The sequence below is a fragment of the Lithobates pipiens genome, unplaced genomic scaffold (genome assembly GCF_037356315.1).
Source record: "Lithobates pipiens isolate NorthernLeopardFrog02 unplaced genomic scaffold, aLitPip1_a1.2 Scaffold_8, whole genome shotgun sequence".
Lineage (NCBI taxonomy): Eukaryota > Metazoa > Chordata > Amphibia > Anura > Ranidae > Lithobates > Lithobates pipiens.
In genome coordinates this window covers 286,865,633-286,890,072 of record NW_027507903.1, presented here as the reverse complement: position 1 = coordinate 286,890,072, position 24,440 = coordinate 286,865,633, and the positions used below count along the sequence as shown (strand labels likewise).

Sequence of the window (24,440 nt, the reverse complement as noted above, 5' to 3'; positions counted from 1 at the left end):
TGACTATCAGGTGATTCAGAAATTAAACCAATCCTCCTACATAAGTTGCACCTGTTTATCTGCAGTCTTCTCTACATATGTTCAAAGTGCAGAATTTATAAAGCTTGTCTGGGCGGTTAGAAAAAGGGGGGCAGACAGCTGAAATTGCACTCTGAAGGGAAGGGAACCCCCCTTTACACAGCACATCGGAACAGAGCGGAGACTGTCAATCTGCTGGAGCTCCCTCATGTCACTTTTTCTCTCTAAGTGTTCAGATACTTTACAGAAGTGACTCCTGCTGATAGAGTAAGGAAGCAGTAGACAGAAATTACACTTGATGCTCCTAATGAGACAAGTACACTATATAGAAGGATTCTTTGTTTATATTTCATCTGAGGTTTACAACCATTTTCAATGTGCTGCAAGACAATTTTTAATGGGAGGTCAAAATTCTTAACCTCTTTAGGATGTTACACATATGTGTCACTCTCTTGTTCTGGGGTGTGTTCCATCATGCCCCCAAAATCATGACTGAGCTATCACTGACAGCTCATCCTCAACTACTGACAATCAGGAGCTGGTAGGCATGGCTCCCATTGACAGCAGCACTGTACATTCAATCACAGTGCGGCAACATCAGGAAGAACCCTGCCTACCAGCTCTGGGCATCACAGCCTATTTAAAGCCCTGGTTCCAGCCAGCATAAAGGGATAAAAATAAGACATCAATGTCTTTGTTACATACCTGCTGAATATAATTTTCATTTTATGCACCTCACTGTTCTGTTAACTAAATTGAAATGTTGTCAGGACATGGATGACCCAATATCAGACAATGAGAATAGGATTTGTTTGCCTGCTGGTTCGAGCATTTCTCGGTTTATTCGATTAACTCTAAAATTTCAGAAAATATGAATAGATGATTTTAAAAAGTAGAATATAAAAAATGTATTTCTTACTACATGGACGGTATGAACACACAGATATGCAGTATATTCCTTCACAAAAATCAGAAATGAAGATTAAAAGAAAGGGAGTGTACTTTACCCTGGGTTTAATACATCTTTTAAAAGGATGCTTGCAGTTTAATCCAGTCTGTGCTGAATTGAAAATGGAAAGAATAAAGAATCACAAACCCTGCAGTTTTTATCCGCTTCCCAATGACTACAATGTAAAAAGGCAGACGCCAACAGGAAAACAACTGTAACACTATATTTAAGAAGGAAGGAAACCAAAAATGAAATAAATAAAAAAAAAAAAAAAAACTTTAGTATTAGCATTCACATGGACAGATGTGAATACCTGCATGGTACTGCAGTTTCTGTTCTACTTAAAGAATTTTTTCAGACCTTGCATGGAAAGCTGTGAGTCACAAAGTTCTGCAATTTTCATAATGCTGCTTACATGCAATGGTAAGTTTCCTAGGAAAATCTTTATCAATGCATCCTACAGGACTCGCATCCAATTCACCATCAACACTTCAAATAGCCTGATACCCAAACATGAGCAGAAGCTGAAATGATCTCTTTGCCTGTAAAGCTGGGCTTACTCTGGATGCTAACGGCTGTCACACAACTCTACTCATCCCATGCGTGGGACCAGCAATATCTTTTCATAAATATGAACACAATTGCGTGTTGTTAAAGTAAAGCTGTGCAGGCATGAAGAACACCCCTATATTGATGTTCCTTGGGAGACGTATGTTTGAGCTGGTATCTGGTATTACCCCCTCGATGGACATGCTACTGTAAAACAGTGTATTATGCATAAAACCAAACAAGGCTGCAATGGAGATACAGCCATATATTTGGATTGTGTTTCAGCAGAGAATGGAAATAGACTTTGTAACCAAGAATGCTGAAAGATGTTGAAAAGTATGAAATTAAGTTACCCAGAGGCAAGACCAGTCTCATAGTGCTGAAACCTGTCTACCCCCATGCTATTCTCTGCTTTTGGCCAGGGAAACCACACATCACAGTGATGGGCTAATAGGAATGTGTGTGGATGGAGTATAGCAGCAGGCTCTAAAGCCCTGTACACATGGGCCGAATATCGTCTGGTTCAAAAGAAACTGTCTGACATTTGGCACATGGGAACAGGAGCCTGTCCGACAGAAGCTGGTAAAACATCCAGCTTGTCAAAAGGGCCATGACCAAAAACATGGCATCCAATCAGCATTCTCAGCCAATGGCTGCAAGGGCTGATCAATGTGTTCTGGAGGGAGGGGGGCAGTCTCCCTGTCAGAATACAATAGTTCACCGGAGGAAATTGCAGTGCGAACATCACAGTTAATACAGCAAGCTCCTTTTGAGCCCCCCAGTTTCTTTTGTTCAGCCCACTGGGTTGAACATAAAAAAAAAAACATAAGTGTGTACCAGGCTTTTCACTACCCGCAAGTGACAGGGCTTTAATTGATCAGAACAGTCCACCATTGAGGCAAAAATGCCAATACACAAGCTGTTGTGGATATGTGTAAGCACCTCTGAATGCCTCTAATTAATAGCAATGTTCGATATTCTTAGGGCTTGTTCACTTCAAGCTGATTTTGCATTTCTTTACATTTCTATGGGAAGGGAAAATCTGCTTGAAGCAGGTCAAATGCAGGTCAGAAGCAACTGTAGCTTACACCTGTCAGTGAATTTTGAAGCATCTCACTCGGACACTACCAAGCAAGCCCAAAGCCAACACAGGTCCTTAGCCCAATTCACACTGCCTACGACTTTGAAGTCGAACCCCAGCGGGACTTTTGCACAACTTGCATACGACTTCTTTAACAAAGTGAATGCAAGTTGTACCAAAGTCAGACCAAAAGTAGTGCAGGAACCTATTTCTAAGTCACAGCGACTCAAGTCGCACCGATTAGACCAGTTTCATTGCACAGAATGAGGTCAGACTTCTGATGCGACAACTGCTCCAAAGTTGAAGCGATTGTCGCATCAGTGTGGACCAGGCCTTAAAGTAACAGCCAAATATTTATATTGGGCGCAGCTGTCCTGAAAAAGAGAAAGCAACCCGATTTTGAATAAAAACAAGCATGGATGTTCTTAAAACATTTTTATTAATTCAAGATATTACAGTGTTAAAAAAAGAGACCCTAAGACTTGCATAGAAAATGTATGACTTCTTACAATGATGATGTGATAATTTTCTAGTTTCCAGAAAGTAACTTTCTGAAAGTATCACTTAAAATGTATCAATGCACCAGAATTATATGTGATGATTTGCAATAGCCAATGATTTACAATACGCAAGCATAATGTACACACCCTGTACAAAATGTACTGAAAAACAGTGCTTAGAATGACAATGAATGCTTTCCCTGATGACACTTGGAGATTGGGCAGAGAAAGTATTACCAAAGAAAACCAGCTTTTCTCAAGTAGTCTGAAAATAAGAAATGAAGACGAATACAATAACAAAAGATTCCATTTCATCTGATCTAATTCATAAGAAACAAACACCTTAAGAACAAACTTTATTATAAACATTATTTGGTATTTGGTATTGCACCTTCAATTGTAGCTCTTTCATTTTTCACAATAAATAGCATAGAGCAACCTTTCCAAATCAAAGGCTTTGTGAATTTGGCACGATTGGTGGATAATACAGTTCAAAATTCCTTACAATATCCAAAAGATGTTTTATTATAATAGTTGGAAAATTGGTAACTATTGACCCACAATTCTGTTATCACAGAGAGATACCTGGTAATGCTATCATAGTTTAGGAGAGGTATGTATGGAAGGCATGTTTTTTTCTGCTGATAAACTTTAGGAATATCTTATAATAGACTGTGAACATGTGCCAGCAATATCAAAATACATGGACTACAAGTATGCATTTACCAGTGACCATGGCTGAACTAAATAAGCCCAATGAAGAGACTATCAAGCATGCATAGGCTCACTAGGGTGTGTACATTCTAATACCAATTTGGTTTCAGGAAAGATACAAAAAAACACAGATGCAAAGTGGGCCTAGAAACTATATTTATTTGTCAATGAGGAAGGATTGGGAGTCAGTTCTTTCACCACTGACGTTTCTTCTCCCTAGTCTAAGGCGAGGACAGATAAAGCTGGTGGAGCAGCTAAATCTGAATCTTTTGATATTCAGAACTGGCGTATACTTGCAATAACTACAGAGGGCAGCCACACAAACTCAGGGAGCAGGCCACTACTGTAGTCTCTTCTTAAAATGGATCCAAGTCTTTCCCCTAATCAGCAGAGCTCCGGGCACATCTGCCACCCCCAGCAATGCATCCATATGGCATTGTTTGTGAGCTACGCACTGCCCCCCCCCCCCCCCCCCCCAGTACACTGTTTGGCTCACTGTGGTAGCCAGGCAGCAGTGCTGTGTAATACGCAAGGTCCTTAGCGGGGCAGCCGTAGCCCGGGGGCTGATGGGCTGTGTTCATCCTGCTCTGCACAGGGTAACACTTGCAGGCTGTCTCATATAAAAAGCCATCAGGAGTTTCTCCTCTACGTTTAGTACAATCACAGAGCTCTGCCATCCATTAGCTGCTCTGACAAAGACAAACCTGTACTGGGCAGGGGTATGTTATATTATAGGGCTGGGAAGCACTGCTACCCTCGAAACAATGATGTACCCAGGCCAACTGTATGATCAACACAAACTAATAGAGATAAGGCAAAAAATAAAATTTTCAGCTCAATAAGAGATAATAGCTTTCTGTGCTGGGATGCCTCAGACTTGAGAGCTAGATTTCATGCAACTACAGGGTACATCACAGCTGGAAACCATAGACTGGAAAATACGTTGTACAAGCTTATGGATATGCCATTATTGTCAGTCCCCCTCTTATTGAAACCTGTACCCTATGCATTAACAAATAAATGTATTAGACTAGTCCAGGTTCAATTACAAAGCATGTTGTAACTGTTTTACATCACATCAGTGTTATATATAGCCATCACCTGACCAAGAATCTGCTGCTGAAAATATTTAGGGCCAGTTCACACTAACTGCACAGCAAGACACTGTGTTTTACAATGCATGAAGTAATGGTTCTGGCTGGTGGCGCCTTGGGCTTTTAACAGAGTACTGTATACTTACAGAAGGTGCGCGTCTTGAAAAGTACAGTATGCGGATTGTGGAAAAATAATGAAACTGTAGACTATGTAAACTGTAAATTTCACTCCTTTATGGAATGCGGACATCGGTTATTCAAAAAGTTGTCTCAAAAAACATTTTCTATATATTTATTAGAACTGGTTAGGTCTCACATAACCCATTTATTCTATCTCGGTTTCTGAACCTTCAGGGCTGTACCTCTTCAAATGATCTGATCTCTTAAACCAAAACAAAAAATGATTTGGTGCCTGTCTTGATTTTAAAAAGATAAATACACTGATGGGGAGATTTACTCTTGCTTCCTGTCCCTGAGACCGTATAAGAAATGGACAGGAACAATAATCACCATTAGAAGTTCTAATCCTTTCTCATTCTATTACAAATGTGTTTTTCTTTGACTGAAAAGATTTTATAAACACTTCCATGTTCTGACTTTCCTCAATTAGGATGAGGACAGTAATAAAATCCAGACAGACTCTCTAACCCTTCCCAATCTATCCAAAATGTAATACAAAGTTTTGGTTGGAGCTGGGCTTAAAAGTACATCTAAAGGCCCCTGTGTGACATAACCTTGAATACTGACTCAGCCTAGCAAACAGTGTAATGCGGTTTCCTCTTTTTTCATATAAAACTTTTGTTTTAGAAATAAACATTCAATGCTGTAGGCACCTTTGATCACATATGATTATGGGTTTTCTAAAGGAAGAAAATAGCAAAAGTGTTTTCTATTGAGACAGTCTCTAATTTGAAGCTTCAACAGGAGACGAGGAATCTGCTCTTAATTGGTCACTTGTGTATATACATTTCAGCTTGAGCTATTGAGCACTGTATACATGAGGACTTTGTTCAAGTGACCATCTAAGAATACACAGGAAAACATGAAGGACCCTAGAGTTCCCTTGTTGCCTGAACATAAAAATACAATTTACTCATATTGCTTATTTATTTTTGAATTCACACAATGTGTACGACAAATCAGGCAGAGTGATGGCACTTTCAATATATTTTTATACTGCTCCATAACATTGTACAGTGTTGCTACTGTAACATGTTTTATGTACTAGGAGCTCTGGAAGGTTCAGGCAAGAGAGGCACCACCGTAAATCCCAGCATGATTTCAGAGAAAAGGGACAATGCCTTCTGTGAAAGAAAACCCAATAGTCAATAGAAAAACATCAAAACAATGTGGAATAAAAAAAAAAAAAAATCAGGAGTGGCCAACAAATAATTCCGGGTATTTGGTTTAGGAGGTAAGCTAGTCTGTATATTAGCAGCGGTCCTCTAGAACAGAACCCATGTAAACCGTGATCACTCATCAAGACACCAGGTATTGCAAAAAAAATTAAATACAAGCATATAAGTGTTTTTTCCATAGGGATATTTGAGCTATATCATGACTTATGCCGCGTACACACGACCGGACTTTCCAGCAGACTAGGACCAACTGTCTTCCCGACTGACTTTCGGCAGAGTTCCGACTGACTTTTCGAACAAACGGACTTGCCCACACATGACCGGACTTTCCGGCAGACTAAGTCTGACGGTCTTCCCAACGGACTTTGATGGACTTCCAAATGAATGGACTTGCCCACACACAGACTAAAGTCTGTTAATTTTGAACATGAGGTATGACGGGACTAGAAAAGGAAGTCAATCTCGCTGCTTTTATCGGAGAGATTGACGCCTTTGCGAGCCCTGTCGACTGGTATGGATTTTAAGGGGACCCCCCTACACAGAAAAGACAACGTGGGGCATGCGGCCTGGTACGGTTCACTCATCCCCACCCCCTTTCCTGACCGGCCGGGCTGCGTGCTCGGATAAGGGTCTGGTTTGGACCTTGGGGGGACCCCCACGCCGTTTTCTCGGCGTAGGGGGTCCCCCTTAAAACTCATACCAGACCTAAGGGACATTGTCGCCTCTCGCTGCCATAGGAAAATTAGTTTTTCCTATTACAGCGAGTGTGAGATGTACAGTACCCTGCAGCCGAAAACCAGCGTGATAGGATCGCACTGGAAAAATTCTCGTGAGCAGGTGCTGTAGCTGCCCTTGTGTCGTATTTGGTCCGTCGGACCAGCATACAGACGAACAGGTTTCCCAATAGGAACTGGGTTTGGCGGAGTTCCGGCGGGAAGATTTAAAGCATGTTCTATTTCTAAAGTCCGTCAAATTTTTGGACAGCAAAGGTCCGATGAAGCCCACACACGATCGAATTATCCGACGGATTCATTCCGTCAGACCTTTGCTGTCAAAAAGTCCGGTCGTGTGTATGTGGCATTAGAATATTAGTGCTCACCTTAAAATCCTTTTTTGGAGTCCATTAAGGGACACAGGAATTCAGATATGGTTGGGTTATAATGTGGCCTACTGGAGGACTAAACAATATAAAAAAAAAAAAGAAATTGTAGGCCAGCGCAGGATGATCCCTCCTACTCCCGGCATTCTTTGGTTCTGTGGTAAATCAGCACAAAGAACATGATCATAAACACAGAAAGGTGGGACCTGTGTCCCCCAATGCACTTTACAAATGGATGTTAAGGTTAGTGTAAAAATTATATTTTACTGGTGGGAAGCCCTCCCTAAAGTTAATGATCCCCACATGTGCAAAATAAGTTTGTCCAAAAAAATAAAATAAGGGGTGGGTAACACAGCAAACATTATGAGGCTCACAAAAAAAAAAAAAAAAGAAAAAAAAAAAAGAAGAACAGAACTGGGGACTGCTTACAACACAAAGAGCCGCTTGAAGGACCTTACACCTGAAACTAGCATCAGACGAGGCCCGAACACCCATCTGGAAAAAGCACAAAGAGCTTGTGAACAAAAGATAGGGCAGCGGACTTGCAAATCTGATGAAAAATTACCTGATGCTGAAGAATCCAAACGACACTTACTGATCTAGTAGAATGTGCGCTGAAAGGAAAGGATGGCACTCAAACCTTAAGACGATAAGTCTGAATGATGGTCTGCATGAGCCACCCAGAAATGGCTGAACAAGAAACGTATTCACACTTACAGGGACTTTCAAGAATGGCCAGGGAAAGCCAACCCTTCTGAAGGAAGCAATGGTTGTGATGTAAACTCTCAAACTGCAAACTATATCCTGGCAGTGGATGAAAATCTTCTGATAGACTGAAGCTGTTAGCAGCTCCAGTCCTAAGCCTGACTTTGGGGTACAGGTTTAGAATAGGCTGATCTGGATAACTGCATATAGATACCAGTTAATCAACAATGTAGTTGGAAACTGGACTAAGGAAGAAAAAGTAGTTAGAAAAAGGTTAGTATTTTCCCAGTATAGCAAAGAAAAGACATCAATCGTTCTAGGAAACTAGCAAAAAACGTATGCATCTTAGTGGTAGGGAGGCTTATTCTGAGCTGTCCCAAAATCTATTTTGTTTGCCAATGTCCAATAAATCTGTATGCAGCACTAAAACCTGGTATGCGTTTTCCTCAATAGACAAGACAGATTTCCATTTGGCAGAGCCTATGAGCCACATTTTCCAATGCACGAGGAAAAACAGCAGCCAGTAGCGGTTCCTGTAGTATCAGAGAATGAAGCGATTCCCTTTAAATTTAATAGCCTGATGGAGTCAGCCACTAGCTACTTATAGGTCTTGGACTGTCATACAGGTGATCTTGTGGTTGGTTACACTTGCCAGCTTCAGGATAGCTACGAGATTGTTGAGAGTCTTGATGGAATCAATTCCTCACTAACGAGGCCAATGAAATGTCGCTCCCTTGAACCTCTGCTAGCAGATAGATTTAGCAACAATCAGTGTCAGCAAGGGAGCAAGTCCACAGAGGTAAGTGGAAGGCATGACCCTGCCACTGACAATGTGTTAACAGTAAAGTTGCCTGTGTGACATAAGCCTTACAGCAAGCTCTTCTTACCATAATTTCTTGCTTCTTCCTGTCCAACTATGAGCGTTCAGTGTTCCTACCACCTACATTTCTTCCAGCTCTTCTGTTGAATTTTTTCTCAATATTAAATGCATTTTAAAAATAAAAAATAAAACTCAATACAAAGGGGCCAAAAAAAGGCGATACGACCCAGCAATTCAAGTGCAGAGATCTGACCAATCATGTCCATGAAAAAAACTGTACCAGCTGAACTATCAGTTTTAGGTCGACTGACCCTTTAAATTAAGCAACCACTTTTTGATAGGACAAGGTCTACTGCACATTTGGAAGAGCAAAACTATTTTACAAAATAAAGTGCTGAAAATTTGAACAATACATATTGTAGTGGGAACATTTATTGCCGAGATCTACATTTCTGAAATAAATCTGAATGATTGGGGCAAGGTCTGATGCACAGGGGGTTTGCGCCAAGTGATCCTTAGTTACATTATGACAATTACTATCAATCATTTCGGAATGATTTTGGAGATACCCACACAGGTTTTGTCAGAAAAGCAAAAAGATAATATTAATTTAAGACCCGTGAACATGTATGACTGTCCAGGAAAAATATCAACAATCAAAATACTGCTCCCAGATGTAATTCACAGCTTACATAAATAAAAGTATATAAAGACATTTTAACTGGTAAACATAGCTTAAGATATCAGATGCAGACCAAGTTACCAAATTTGTATTGTGTTTTTTTTGCTGCTTCCAGATAACAAAAAGTACAGTAGGCTAAGGACAACACAAGGAAAATGGTACAATTAACATTCTGTGTTATTCTGTTCTGCCTACCACGGAGTGGCAATTAAAAAAAAAAAAAAAAATGTACTTGAGAGCTGTGCTAAGCTGAGCTCTGTACAGGATCCCTGGAGGTTTGCTCTCAGTTTGCTTTCTGCTTTACCAGGTAGATTATCAAAAGAACATAATGGAACAGCATATTTAATACATGTGGCGTCATTGTCACTCCACTAACTGAAGCACATACAGAATTCCAAGATTGTCAATGGTTACAAAAGTTCTAAAAGAAGAACATGGGTGAATTGACTTTAAGTTCGTGCCATTTGTGTAGAACGTTTGTTTGCAGGCCCCAGAGTCCACATCCCACCACTGTTAGAAAAGAGAAAAAAAAAATACAATTAGCAATAAAAATAAAAATAATATATATATATATATATATATATATATATATATATATATATATATATATATATATATATATATATATATATATATACACATATATACATACACACACACATATATATATATATATACACACATACACACTGTCATATGAAAAAGTAAAAACAAACAAAATTGTTGACTTTCTCCACATATTTCAACAGGCAAATAATCCTCTTCCTTTAAACAGGGATGATATACTTTAACATAAACAGAAATTTTCACATTTTTCAATTATTTTATTCAACAAAAATATCAACAGATACAATCATGTACTTTTGAAAAAGTAAATACACCCTTGGCATCAGAAGTTGGTATTGCCCCTCATAGAAGAAATCACTTTAGACATTTGCATAACTGCCTGCCAATTTCAGACATCTTGGTGAACTTTTGACTCCTGCTAAAAATGTATTCAGTTGTACAATTGTTTGTAGGTTTCCTTGCATGAACTGCCTATTTCAACTCCTCAACATTTCAATGTTCAAATCAGGGTTTTGACTAGACCAGTTCATAACCCACCATTGCCATCTTTTGAGCTTGTATTTAGTGAAATTTCTAGTGTACGTCATATCATTAGCACATTGAAAGAACAATTTCTGGTTAAAGTATGATTTTTGGATAGATGACCTCATATTCTCATAAAGCACACTTTGATACACATGCTGGTTAAATCGATGCATTTTTACGTTAATGCATGCAATTTAACACCAACTGTTGTACGAGTTATCTGCAGATCCCACAATAAAATTTTTGTTCTTTTGGAGACTTCCTTTGAAATCACTAATCAACTCTTTTCTTAAAGTGGAGTTCCACCCAAAAGTGGAACTTCCGCTGATCGGATTCCTCCCCCCCTCCAGTGTCACGTTTGGCACCTTTCAGGGAGGAGCAGAAACCTGTATAATCCAGGTATTATACAGGTTCTGGGCATAGATCACCGCAGGCTCCACGGGGATCTAGGTCATGTCGAGCCCCTCCTCTGCCCCCCTTGTTGTCTTCTGGGAGAAACACGAGTCCCAGAAGACAGCAGGGACCAGTGAGGACGCACAGCGCGACTCGTGCATGCACAGTAGGGAACCAAGGCTGTGACTCTTCCTGATTCCCTTACCGAAGATGGCGGCACCTCCACCCGAGGGACAGATTGGCTTCGGGTGAGGACATCGCGGGCGCCCTGGACAGGTAATTGTCCATATTTCAAAAGTCAGCAGCTGCAGTATTTGGTGGAACTCTGCTTTAATTTGCCGGACTGGACACATTGGCAGTCTATGAAATCGATGCCACCTATACATTTTTTTTCCTTACATCTTTCAAATCCCTTGGCAGATTAATAGGCAGCCACAACCTTCTCTTTCAGGGCCCTAAAATCTCGTTGGATCTTGACATTATGACACCACACTGATCAATAGAAAAGAAACCACCAGGCCCTCGATATCTAAAGGCTGGTACACACTACGAGAAAAATCGGGCGAACAATTGTTCGTTTTTCCTCAATGTTTCACAGCAAGTCGGAACAGAGTAAGGAAATAATGTACAAAAATTCTCTTACGACAAAGGCTTTTGTTGTTCATGCTTCCTGATCTTGTGCAGTCTCTCGTTTCTGATTTTGTATGAAAATTCTCAGAAACTGGTACACATTAAACGAAAATTGTAAGTTCTGTTCACTTACGAGAACAATTTTGGAGCGTCTCCCTTCGTAAATTTTTGTTTTGCAAAGTCTGAATTGGATGTCGAAGTTGTGTACATATGATACGAAAATCGAATGATCGTGCCTCATATGGAATTTTTCTTCAGATTTCCTCATAGTTTGTATCCCCTCCATACTTGCTAAGGAGGTTCTAATCACTGACACCTAATCTGGAAGACCTGATTCTGATATCATGGATTTGAAGTGGTAGTAAATTTAGGGGTGTACTTAGTTTTTGCACAAGACAAATTAGCATTTTGGTATACCAAGTCATTTTTATGGACCACTTGGTCAAATATATGACCTTTATTTGTAGGCGCTGTTTGAATAGAGATCCAGTGTTTGCGTCTTCGATTATATTTAACCACGTTCAGACCAGACCAATTTGCTGGTCAAAGATCAGACCACTTTTTGCGATTTGGCACTGTGTCGCTTTAACTGACAATTGCGCGGTCGTGCGACGTGGCTCCCAAACAAAATTAGTGTCCTTTTTTTCCCACAAATAGAGCTTTCTTTTGGTGGTATTTGATCACCCCTGCGGTTTTTATTTTTTGCGCTATAAACAAAAATAGAGCGACAATTTTGAAAAAAAAATATCCCCCAAAAATATATAAAAAAACATTTTTTTCCCTCAGTTTAGGCCGATACGTATTCTTCTACATATTTTTGGTAAAAAAAAAAAAATCGCAATAAGCGATTGATTGGTTTGCGCAAAAGTTATAGCGTTTACAAAATAGGGATAGTTTTATAGCATTTTTATTAATAATTTTTTATTATTTTTTTTTTTTTACTAGTAATGGCGGCGATCAGCGATTTTTATTGTGACTGCAACATTGTGGGGGATCCATCGGACATTTTTGACACATTTTTGGGACCATTGTCATTTATACAGTAATCACTGCTATACAAATGCAGTGATTCCTGTGTAAATGACACTGGCAGTGAAGGGGTTAACCAGTGGGTGGCAGTGTAGGGGTTAAGTGTTCCTAGGGGTGTGTTACTAACTGTGGGGGGGTTGGGCTTTCATTTAGTGAACACTGATCTCTGCTCCAATCACATGGAGCAGAGATCAGCGTCACTAGTTGCTAGGCAGAATGAAGAAATGCTGTTTACAACGGCATTTCTTCATTTGGCCGCTCCGTGAGACGATCGCGGGGATGCCTGCGGCGATCGAGTCCGCGGGTACCGCGACCGGACACACGGGGGTCCCGACCAGCGCGGGAGCGCGCCGCTGGCAGGGCGGCAAATTTAAAAGGGACGTACATGCACGCCCATTTGCCTGCCCGTGCCATTCTGTTGACGTACATCGTCGTGCGCTGGTCGGCAAGTGGTTAAAAAAAAAAGTAAAACATTTCTATAAACTTTTCACATATGTATGCATGTGCATTTGTATGTGATTTTACAGTTTTAGAGGGGCATTATCATGAAAGTAATGAAAATATATAAAATGTAGCATAAACTTAAAGGTGAAAGTGTATGTCCAGCCAAAAATTTTTTTTCCCTCATTTCGTTTTTACTATCTGAGGCTCCAGTAAAGATTTTACCTCTCACTTTTTGTTAAGGTGACAATGATAAAAAAAAATCTTGAACAGCAGCACAAAGAATTTTTGTTTTATTCTAGTACAGCAGTGGTATCCAAAGTGCGGCCCTTTGCTTGTCTTTATCCGGCCCTTGGGGTTCTATTACACTCTAATGGGGCACTATTTGTCTCACGGACAACACCTATGAGGCATCAGTCCTTCCCACTGACACCAATGATAGGGCTCTATTTCTCTCAGACACCAATGATGGGGCAGTATTCCTCCTCCTACAAACCAAAGTTTACTGACACTGGGGCATTTTCTACTCCCACTGACCAGTCTGGCCCTCCAAAAATATAAAAAAAAACTAAAAAAAACAGTAAACTGGCCCTTTGTTTAGAAAGTCTGATGACCCCTACAGTAGAGGAGGGCTAGAGCCCATGACACCTTTTTCAGTGTCCCTATTGCATATGTTCCATAACTTTGTCTGATAAAACTCTAATAGTTCCCTCGATAACTGTAAAATCTGAAATGGTTCTATTTTTTCCACTGTTTTCCTGGCACTAAAAGAAAATGGAATCTGGTGATCTTACCGTTAACAAAGGAATGCTTTACAGTGACCATAGCTATGGACCATCAGTGTTGTCACTCTAGGTTATTCACACCCGATTTGGACTTCAAAACATCTTCATAACAAAAGGAGGAAGTATGCTGTACTTAACTGGGCAGGGCTGATATCACTGCTTGCGATTTGCACATGAAGTTATGAGCCCATGGGACTTCGGGCAGGATGAACAGGTATTTTTTTCCCCACTTAAAGGACAGATTTAAAAAGCTTTCAATAGTAGCAAATAAGTTAATGGTTAGGGTTTACATATACTTTGTCGTGCCATTACATCTGCATTTTTAATGAGTGCTTGTTCTTCCCTGCATATTTATCATATAAATGGGTTTAGATGCAGCTGCCTACCTAACTCACTAATTTCTAGCAATTTGTTCCCCTGGAAGACAACCTCACAGACATTAAAAAAAAGATCAAATTGCTGTTTACTGAATTAGATATGTCTCTCAGCTATAAAAGCAGACTGTTAATACACACTTTCTCCTCTCCTCAAAGACCATGTAACCACGTTGGTTACAAATTCTAATGGGATGTCAGATCAATGGATAGGTCAGAGGTGGCTACACCATAAATGAACACAAAAAAAAAAAAGTAGGAGTTCCCCCTTTTTTGATTGTACAGTTGTAGTACATGATGTATGGATTGGACTAGAAGGTACAATATTGAGATGCATCAGAAATCAACATCCATCTAGACAGGACTCTGTACTTGAAATCAAAGCATGTCAGTTAGCACATTGAGACACATCACAGGACAGCTAAGGACCTCATGGTGTAAAAACGGAAACCATTTGCAGGCACTTTGTAGTTATCACTAATATATTTGCAGTAGACACTTATGCACTTAACTTTTAAGCTATCAGAAGTCTAAAGGACCATAATCATCACAGAGCTGGTCATGGTGTAAACTACCATAAGTGGTTTGTCGGCACTTTGTACATAGCGACTCTACACTAGTCTTGACAGTACTCTGTATCGCTATATCACTTAAAACCCAATTGCAATCTCTAATGCAACTACTATGTGGTTTGATAGAGGCTACAATTAAAACCTTACTTTACATAGTCTTATTTTAAATCTATAACCCCAGTTGTTCTAGAGCACTTTCAAAACCTGCTTACACTGTACAGTAGACTGCATTTAGTTAACTCAAATTCTTATGCCGTGTACACACGATTGGACTTTCCGACGGGAAATGTTCGATGTGAGCTTGTTGTCGGAAGGTCTGACCGCGTGTATGCTCAATCGAGCATTTGCTGTTGGAATTTCTGCACACAAATGTTTGAGAGCAGATTCTCAAATTTTCTGACAACAAAACATGTTTTCTGAAAGTCCGATCGTGTGTACACAAGTCTGTTGCACAAAAGTTCATGCATGCTCTGAATCAAGTAGAAGAAGCCGCACTGGCTATTGAATTTTCTTTTCTCGGCTCGTCGTATGTGTTGTACGTTACCGCGTTCTCACGGTTGGAACATTTGTGTGACCATGTGTATGCAAGAAAAGTTTGAGCCAACATCCTTCGGAAAAAAATGCATGGTTTTGTTGTCAGAAAATCTGATCGTGTGTATGGAGCATTAGGCATTGATGAGTACATGCTTACAACACTGCAGGGGAGCAACTTGGAAAGGGCAAAAAAATCAGTTTTAGGGAGGTCAAAGAGGAGAAAAAAATAAAAATAAAAAAAATTGCTTAAAAAATAATGGAGTATATTCCTTAGGAAAATTATCCATCCACATAAAAAAAAAACTTGGAGACTTCAACTGAAACAGTCAATCTGTCGCAAACCCAAAAGGAACCCACAAACCCAAGAACCCTCCAATAAAAACTACTAGTAGATTCCAAAATATAGTTAGCTAACTGCAAATTTTAACTTTTACTGCTAGCCACACTTAGCCCGTTTTACCCCATGCCTCTCTAGTTTCGCTATTGCTCCTTTAATGGGTGACTCTCTAGCTAACAAGGAAGCTCGGAAGGTGAAAGCACGCACGGCCAAGGTTGAGTTTTGCAGGAAAATCTCAGATTTGTATACAACTTTAGCTGTCTATAGCTATAAAATTACTAACTGAGGTTCCACTCACTAAAAATAACCTCTGCTTCTCTTCATCATATGACCATTTCAAATTGTTTAGGGTTATGACAAAATTACTTTGATTTGTTGGTACCCTGAAACAAAGTTCACCATACCAATTTTGTATTTCTGCAATAGGAACACAGTCCTATGCAACGTAAATCAGTATACTCAAAATGCCATCACCATAGACTGACTGCGCCCTTAGACGATATGTTATTTTATTACTTTATTTTTTTGCTTGCTTACCTATCTTTCTAACCAGGTACTTCATATAAATCCATATTTACCTGTCTATTCATGAGCTACAGTAACAGTACTAAATCAGCTACTTTACTATTTGTTGTACTGGCTTAATCCAGCACACTATTTGAAAGTTCTACATAACAAACTTCAATACGGATTCAATATTCCAAAAAGTGAAAATATATGTCTGCTTATAATGAGGATGTACAACCCCAATTCTAAAAAAGATTGGGACTCTAAAATCTACATGAAAAAACAGAATGCAAGGATTTAAAAATCTCATAAACCAATAATTTATTTACAATAGAAAATAGAAAAGATGGCAAATGTTTACAGAGAGACAGAAAGTACAAATTTTAAGAAAAAAAGAAGCTTGTTCTGAAATTGATTGCAGCAACACGTCTCAAAAAGGTTGGGGAGACCAGTTGTTGGGGTTTTGAAGAAGGAACATTGTCCCATTCTTGCCTGATATAGTATTCTAACTGCTCAACAGTCCTGGGCCATCTTTGTCGTAGGTTTAATTTCAAGGCGCACTATATTTTTTATTTTTAATTGGTGAAAAGTTATGGACTGCAGGCAGGCCAGTTAAGCACTAGGCCTCATCTACTATGAAGCCATGCTGTTGTCATAGATGCAGTATGTAGTTTCAGCAGGACAATGCCAAATATGCAAGGCCTTCCCTGGAAAGACATCAGCAGCATGGTTACCCATGCCCATACCAATCAGAGATGCAGATTTTTTGAACTGAGCGCTGATAAGCTGAAAGGCCCCTTTCCTCTTTAGACCAGAGGATGGTTGCCAAAAAGAATGTCAAATTTCAATTTGTCTAACCACAGAACTGTTTTTCACTTTGCAACAGACCATCAAATGAGTGTTGGCCCAGAGAGGATGGTGGTGTTTCTAGATCATGTTCAGATATGGTTTCTTCCTTGCATGATAGAGCTTTACCTTGCATTTTTTGTGTTCACAGTGATGTTACAACCAAAAACGTAAATGTATTTTATTGGGATTTTATGTGATAGACCAACACAAAGTAGCACATAATTGTGAAGTAAAAGGAAAATGATAAATGGTTTTAAATTTCTTTACAAATAAATATCTGAAAAGTGTGGCGTGCATTTGTATTCAGCCCCATTTTCTCTGATACCCCTAACTAAAATCTAGAATCTGGAACCAAATGCCTTAAGTAGTCACCTTTATTAGTAAACAGAGTCCACGTGTGTAATTTAATTTCAGTATATAAATACAGCTCTTCTGTGAAGCCCTCAGAGGTTTGTTAGAGAACCTCAGTGAACAAACAGCATTATGAAGACCAAGCAACACACCAGACAGGTTAGGGATACCGTTTTTGGAGACGTTTAAAGCAGGGTTAGGTTATAAAAAAAAAAAAAAAAAATATCCCAAGCTTTGAACATCTCACGGAGCTCTGTTCAATCCATCATCCAAAAATGGAAAGAGTATGGCACAACTGCAAGCCTACCAAGACATGGCCGTCCACCTAAACCAGTGTGTTTCTCAACTCCAATCCTCAAGGCGCCCCAACAGGTCATGTTTCCAGGATTTCCCCCAGATGAAATGGCTGTGGTAATTACTAAGGAAGCAAAACTGATCAAATCACCTGTGCAAAAAAACGGAAAGCCTGAAAACATGACCTGTTGGGGCGCCTTGAGGACTGGACTTGAGAAACACTGACCTAAACTGGCAGGCCAGGCAAGAAGAGCAATAATCAGAGAAGCAGCCAAGAGGCCCATGGTAACTCTGGAGGAGCTGCAGAGATCCACAGCTCAGGTGGGAGAATCTGCCCACAGGACTAATAGTCATGCACTCCTCAAATCTGGTCTTTATGGAAGAGTGGAAAGAAGAAAGCCATTGTTGAAAGAAAGTCATAAGAAGTCCCATTTTCAGTTTGCGAGAAGCCATGTGGGGGGACACAGCAAAAATCTGGAAGAAGGTGCTCCGGTCAGATGAGACAAAAATGTAACCCTTTGGCCTAAAAGCAAAACGCTATGTGTGGCAGAAGCTAATCAAAGTTGATGGCAAAATAGATGGAGCCAAATAAAGGGCAATCTTAGAAGAAAACCTGTTTGCAAAAGACTTGAGACTGGGGTGGAGGTTAACCTTCCAGCAGGACAATGACCCTAAATATACAGTCAGAGCTACAATGGAATCGTTTTGATCAGGGGTCTCCAAAACAAAGAGCGGGTTTATTGTCCTTGAGACTTTAGGGGGGCTGGACTGTGTCTAGCGGGAGTGGAAATTTTCCTGGCATCATTGAGAGTAAACATCGCCACATTTGGTATTAGGCAGAGGAATAGTGCCTTATCATAGGGAGGAGTAGTGCCCCATTATTGGTGTCAGTGGGAGAAACGGTACTCCATTGTTGGTGGCAGATGGTAGAATAGTAGCCCATATCAGTGGGAGTAATAATGCGCCAAGGGCCAGCAAAAGGCAAACAAAGAGCCGCATCTGGCACCCGACCACAGTTTGCTTTAGATCAAAAGTATATTCATGTGTTAGAATGGCCCAGTCAAAGTCCAGAGCTAAATCCAATTGAGAATCTGTGGCAAGACTTGAAAATTGCTGTTCACTGACGCTCTCCATCCAATCTGACAGAGCTTGAGCTATTTTGCAAAGAAGAATGGCCAAACATGTCACTCTCTAGATGTGCAAAGCTGGTAGAGACAGCCCCAGAAAGGCTTGAAGCTGTAATTGCAGCAAAAGGTGGTTATACAAAGTATTGGCTCAGGGGGGCTGAATACAAATGCACATCACACTTTTCCCAGATTTGTAAAAGATTTTGAAAACCATTCATCATTTTCCTTCCAATGTACAATTCTGTGCCACTTTGTGTTGGTCTATCACATAAAATCCCAATAAAATATATTTACATTTTTGGTTGTAACATGACAAAATGTGGAAAAATGAAGGGATATGAATACTTTTTCAAAGCACTGTACAGCTGGACTATTGAGGACGAATTTAGCCATCCTCTAACAGTCAGATCACAGCAATAGGGAAAAAAAAAAAGGAATTTGGCGATTTGGAGGAGGCTGAGTGCAATAGAAGATACTTTTCTGAGTTAAATACATACTTGAATATAATTTTCTTGTTTTAAACCAGGAGTTTAGGGTCACTTTAAGTGTTCGGGTAAGAGTTTATTTTTTTGTTCAATCATTGTTATTGAAATATGTAACACAAAAGTGTTAATAGTGGCTCTCTCAGCTTTGCACAGTAAATAAAGAGCATCTAAACAAAACCAGAATACCTTTAACCACCTCAATACTGGACAAATTCACTCTCTCTCTGCTCAGGCTGTCACATTTGAATAACAATTACTCAGTCATGCAAAACTGTAACCCAAATAACATTTTCATCATTTTGAGACAGACAGACGTTTCTTTTAGTGGCATTTAACCACCACAGTTTTTTTTTTTTGCTAAATAAAAAAAAAAAAAAAAAAGGTAAAAAAAAAAAATTTAGGCCAAATTGTATTCTATAACTCTCACCCAAACGAAATAAAATATACTGATTTGGGTTTTTTCTTACTAAAGAAATGTAGCAGTCTGAGTGGGTGGTGGTAATTAGGGACACTGAGTGGGTGGTGGAGATTAAGGACAATAAGACTGGTGTGGGGGTGATTATGGACAATATGGCGTGGGAGGCAGTTATTGGGGACAATATGGCATGGAAGGTGGTAATTAGGGACACTGTGTGGGTGCTGGTGATTAGGGACACTGACTGACAGTGAACAGAGATAATGGCTGTTGGCACAGACATACAGTGATATCAGCGCAGCCAGCCATTGTAAATAATCACCACCACAGTGGTACAATGGCACCATAGCGACACTGCACATGCTCCGGTGGCAGTATATACAATACATTATATATATATATATATTTTTTTTACATCTGGTCACCAGAGGAGGCAATAAGGGATTTTGTTTTCTTTTTATACTCCGATTGCTTATTACATTGATGATCACTATAATAAGCAATCTGTAATGCTGTTCAAAGTTTTTTTTGAAACCTTGTTTACTACTGTGATTGGTCACAGCTATCACATGATACAGGGCTGCTGTGATTGGCCCTGAAACCATGTGACCAATCTCAGAGATCACACAGTAGTTAGCAGGGCATTATAAAGGACAGCCTGGCTTATGATCGTTGTGATTGGTCACAGCGATCATATAGTACCAGGGTCACTCACAAATCAAGTCGCTGTCCACCACCACAGGGGGCCAGCACAAGGCGCATATCTTGGAGGACTTATGGGTATGTCCTCCTGGAACTAGAAAGCATCCGCCCAGCTGTCTATCTACATTTTCTATATTGGTCTTAAGAAACAAGCAATGCACATATACATTATTTTTGCGCAAGAATTGTTAATGTTTTCATTTTTATTGTCAGATACACATAATGCAAACTTATGAAATCTGCTATTTGTCTACTGTATAATGTACAACTGATGACAATCTACTTATACAGTGCTTTGCAAAAGTATTCACCCCCTTGGCATTTTTCGTGTTTTGTTGCCTCACAACCTGGAATTAACATGGATTGTTTAACCACTTGCTTACTGGGCACTTAAACCCCCCTCAGTCCCAGACCAATTTTCAGCTTTCAGCGCTGATGCACTTTGAGTGACAATTACGCGGGCATACAACACTGTACCCAAATGAAATTTTTATCATTTTTTTCCCACAAATAGAGCTTTCTTTTGGTGGTATTTAGTTACAGCTCGGAGTTTTATTTTTTGCTAAACAAACAAAAAAAGATGCAAAAAAAAAAAAATCATGTTTTAATAGTTTGTTATAAAATTTTGCAAACTGGTCATTTTTCTCCTTCATTGAAGTGCGCTGATTAGGCGGCACTGATAGGCTGCATTGGTGGGCACTGATGGGCTGCATTGGTGGGCACTGATGGGCTGCATTGGTGGGCACTGATGGGCTGCATTGGTGGGCACTGATAGGCTGCACCGGTGGGCACTGATAGGCATAGTTAAGGCGGCACTAATAGGCACAGATAAGGCGGCACCGATGGGCACAGATAAGGCGGCACTGATGGGCAAAGATGGGCACAGATAAGATGGCACGGATGGGTGGCACGGATAAGTGGCACGGATGGGTGGCACGGATGGGCACTGATAGGTACCACAGATAGATGGGACTGATGGGCACTGATAGGTGGCACTGATAGGTGGCTCTGATAGGTGGCACTGCTGGGCACTGATGGGCGGCACTGCTGGGCACAGATGGGAGGCACTGCTGGGCACAGATGGGCGGCACTGCTGGGCACAGATGGGCGGCACTGCTGGGCACAGATGGGCGGCACTGCTGGGCACAGATGGGCGGCACTGCTGGGCACAGATGGGCGGCACTGGGGTGCAGCACCTTTGAGGCAGATTGGGTGGCACTGTGGGGTGGCACTGTGGACACTATGGGCACTGACGGGGGGCACTTACTTTTGCTTTTATTTTACTTCAGGATGGCACTGCGGGAGGCAGGTGGGCACAGGCAGGTGGTCCCTTGTATTGATGGCCGTGATCGGGACTGATGTCCCGATCACGGCCGCCGGTGATCGGCTTTTTTTTTCTCTCCTCGCGCTGTCAGCGCGAGGAGGAATAATAGCCGATTACCGGCTCCGTTCTATCACATGATCAGCTGTCATTGGCTGACAGCTGATCACGTGATAAGGGGTCGGGATCGACCCCTTACACGGATCGGTGATCAGGCGAGTCTCACGGACTCGCCGATCACAGAGCGCGCCGCGCGCGCCCCTCAGGGGGCGCGCAGGCCGCTCGTAACCGGGACGACGTCAATAGACGTAGTCCCGGAAATGTAGGTCCGCGCTAATGCCGTCATTTGGCAATAGCGCGGATCTGTAGTGGTTAAGGATTTGCATCATTTCATTTATAGAACATGCCCACAACTTTGAAGATTTCTTTTTTCTTTTTTATATTGTGAAGCCAACAACAAATAGGACAAAATAACAGAAAAGGTCAATGTGCATAACTATTCACCCCCCAAAAGTCAATACTTTGTAGAGCCACCTTTTGTGGCTATCACAGCTCCAAGTCGCTTTGGATAAGTCTCTATGAGCTTGCCACATCTTACCACTGGGATTTTTGCCCATTCCTCCTTGCAAAACTGCTCCAGCTCCTTCAAGTTGTATGGTTTGCACTTGTGAACAGCAATCTTTAAGTCTGACCACAGATTTTCTATTGGATTGAGGTCTGGGCTTTGAATAGGCCATTCCAACACATTTACACGTTTCCTCTTAAAGCATTCAAGTGTTGCTTTAGCAGTGTGTTTGGAGTCATTGTCCTGCTGGAAGGTGAATCTCCGTCCTAGCCTCAAATCACACACAGAGTGGTACAGGTTTTGCTCAAGAACACCCCCCTGTATTTAGCACCATCCATCTTTACCTCAACTCTGACCAGTTTCCCAGTCCCGACTGCTGAAATGGTGTTCTTTGGCTAATGTGATGTCTTGGGTTTGTGCCAGACATAGCGCTTTCATTAATGGCCAAAAAGTTAAATTTTAGTCTCAGACCAGAGAACCTTCCTCCATACATTTTGGGAGTCTCCAACATGCCTTTTCGCAAACTCAAAACGTGCCATTTTGTTTTTTGCTCAAAGTAATGGATTTCTGCTGGCCACTCTACCATAAAGCCCAACTCTATGGAGCATATGGCTTATTGTCGTCCTATGTCCAGATACTCCAGTCTCTGCTGTGGAAGTCTGCAGCTCCTCCAGGGTTACCTTATTTCTCTGTGCTGCCTCTCAGATTAATGCCCTTCTTGCCAGGTCCATGAGTTTTGGTATGTGGCAGTTTCTTGCCAGGTTTGCTGTTGTGCCATGTTCTTTCCATTTGGTTATGATAGATTTAAGGGTGCTCCTAGGGATCATCAAATATTTGGATATTTTTTTATAACCTAACCCAGACTTGTACTTCTCAACAACATTGTCCCTTACGTGTGAGTTCCTTGGTCTTCATGGCAGTGTTTGGTTAGTGGTGCCTCTTGCTTAGGCGTTGCAGCCTCTGGGGCCTTTCAAAAAAGTTGTGTATATGTAATGACAGATCATGTGACACTTAGATTGCACACAGGTGGACATCATTTCACTAATTATATGACTTCTAAAGGTAATTGTTTTCACCAGAGCTTTTTATGGACTTCATAACAAAGGGGGTGAATACATACGCACATGCCAATTTTTTTTTATTTCTGAAAAATAGTTTTATGTATATATTTTTCTAATTTTACTTCACCAACTTAGACTATTGTGTTCTGATTCATCACATATAATTCAGATGAAAAAAAACATTGAACTAAAGGCTGTAATGTAACAAAATAGGTAAAAAGCCAAGGGGGTTAATACTTTTGCAAGGCACTGTACATTTGTTATCTGCTTAGGTTTTGTTTTTGTACAATTGAAACATTTTAAATAAAAAATATCCTTAAAAAAAAAATATGCCAGGTAATCAGACAGTTTTGTGATCCAGGCAACCCAGCTAGAGATTATTGCCAAATCCTAGACCTCCACGATAGCAGCATTGCCTAGTCCTCATGACTGGATAATGAAGGACCAACAACCTACTGATGTCATAACTGTGCTCTCCTCCAGTAGCCATGTTTCCAGTGTCAGTACTATAACAAAGCCTGGCTACTAGCGATGGCCCAGCCTTTCCCTGTGTGAGTTCTGAAGTGCAGGGGACTGTGGGAAGCGAATATAAAGACAAATTTAGGTACTTTTTGTATTTTTTTTTTTTTTTAAATACACTTAAGGAATATATTACTGCAATTACTGCCACCTTTGACTCATGTGCCTGGAACTCCACTTTAGCTTAAGCATGAAGGGTAAGTTAACTTTTAAATTATTTGCAAGGGTTCATGTGGTTTATCGCTTTAAGGTGATCTTTATTATTGCAAGAATTAAAAAATATATCCAATATAATGTTTAATTCTAACCTGTCCAGGTTTCCCCATAAGCCTGTATCACCTGTTCTGTGATGCTTCTTTCAATAATACTATAATTCCACTCTTAGATAATGCTAACTGAAAACACACTGCACTTTGCCTCGAAACTTGACATATGTGAACCATATGCAAATGGATACCAAGGAGAATAATATTTCAGAGATGAATACA

The 24,440-nt window shown here is 40.5% G+C and overlaps 1 protein-coding gene across 2 annotated transcripts in view; it reads right to left on the bottom strand.

The window, feature by feature from the left end:
* Window positions 1-3,017: 3,017 nt before the first annotated feature.
* The window catches only part of APAF1 (apoptotic peptidase activating factor 1), a 175,986-nt gene continuing 154,563 nt past the window's right edge, over window positions 3,018-24,440 (bottom strand). For both annotated transcript variants that reach the window (XM_077472319.1, XM_077472318.1), the window contains exon 27: window positions 3,018-10,079. In XM_077472319.1, coding sequence (XP_077328445.1) covers window positions 9,933-10,079 — 147 coding nt within the window. In that variant the 3' untranslated portion in view covers window positions 3,018-9,932. The remainder of the gene's footprint in view (window positions 10,080-24,440) is intronic.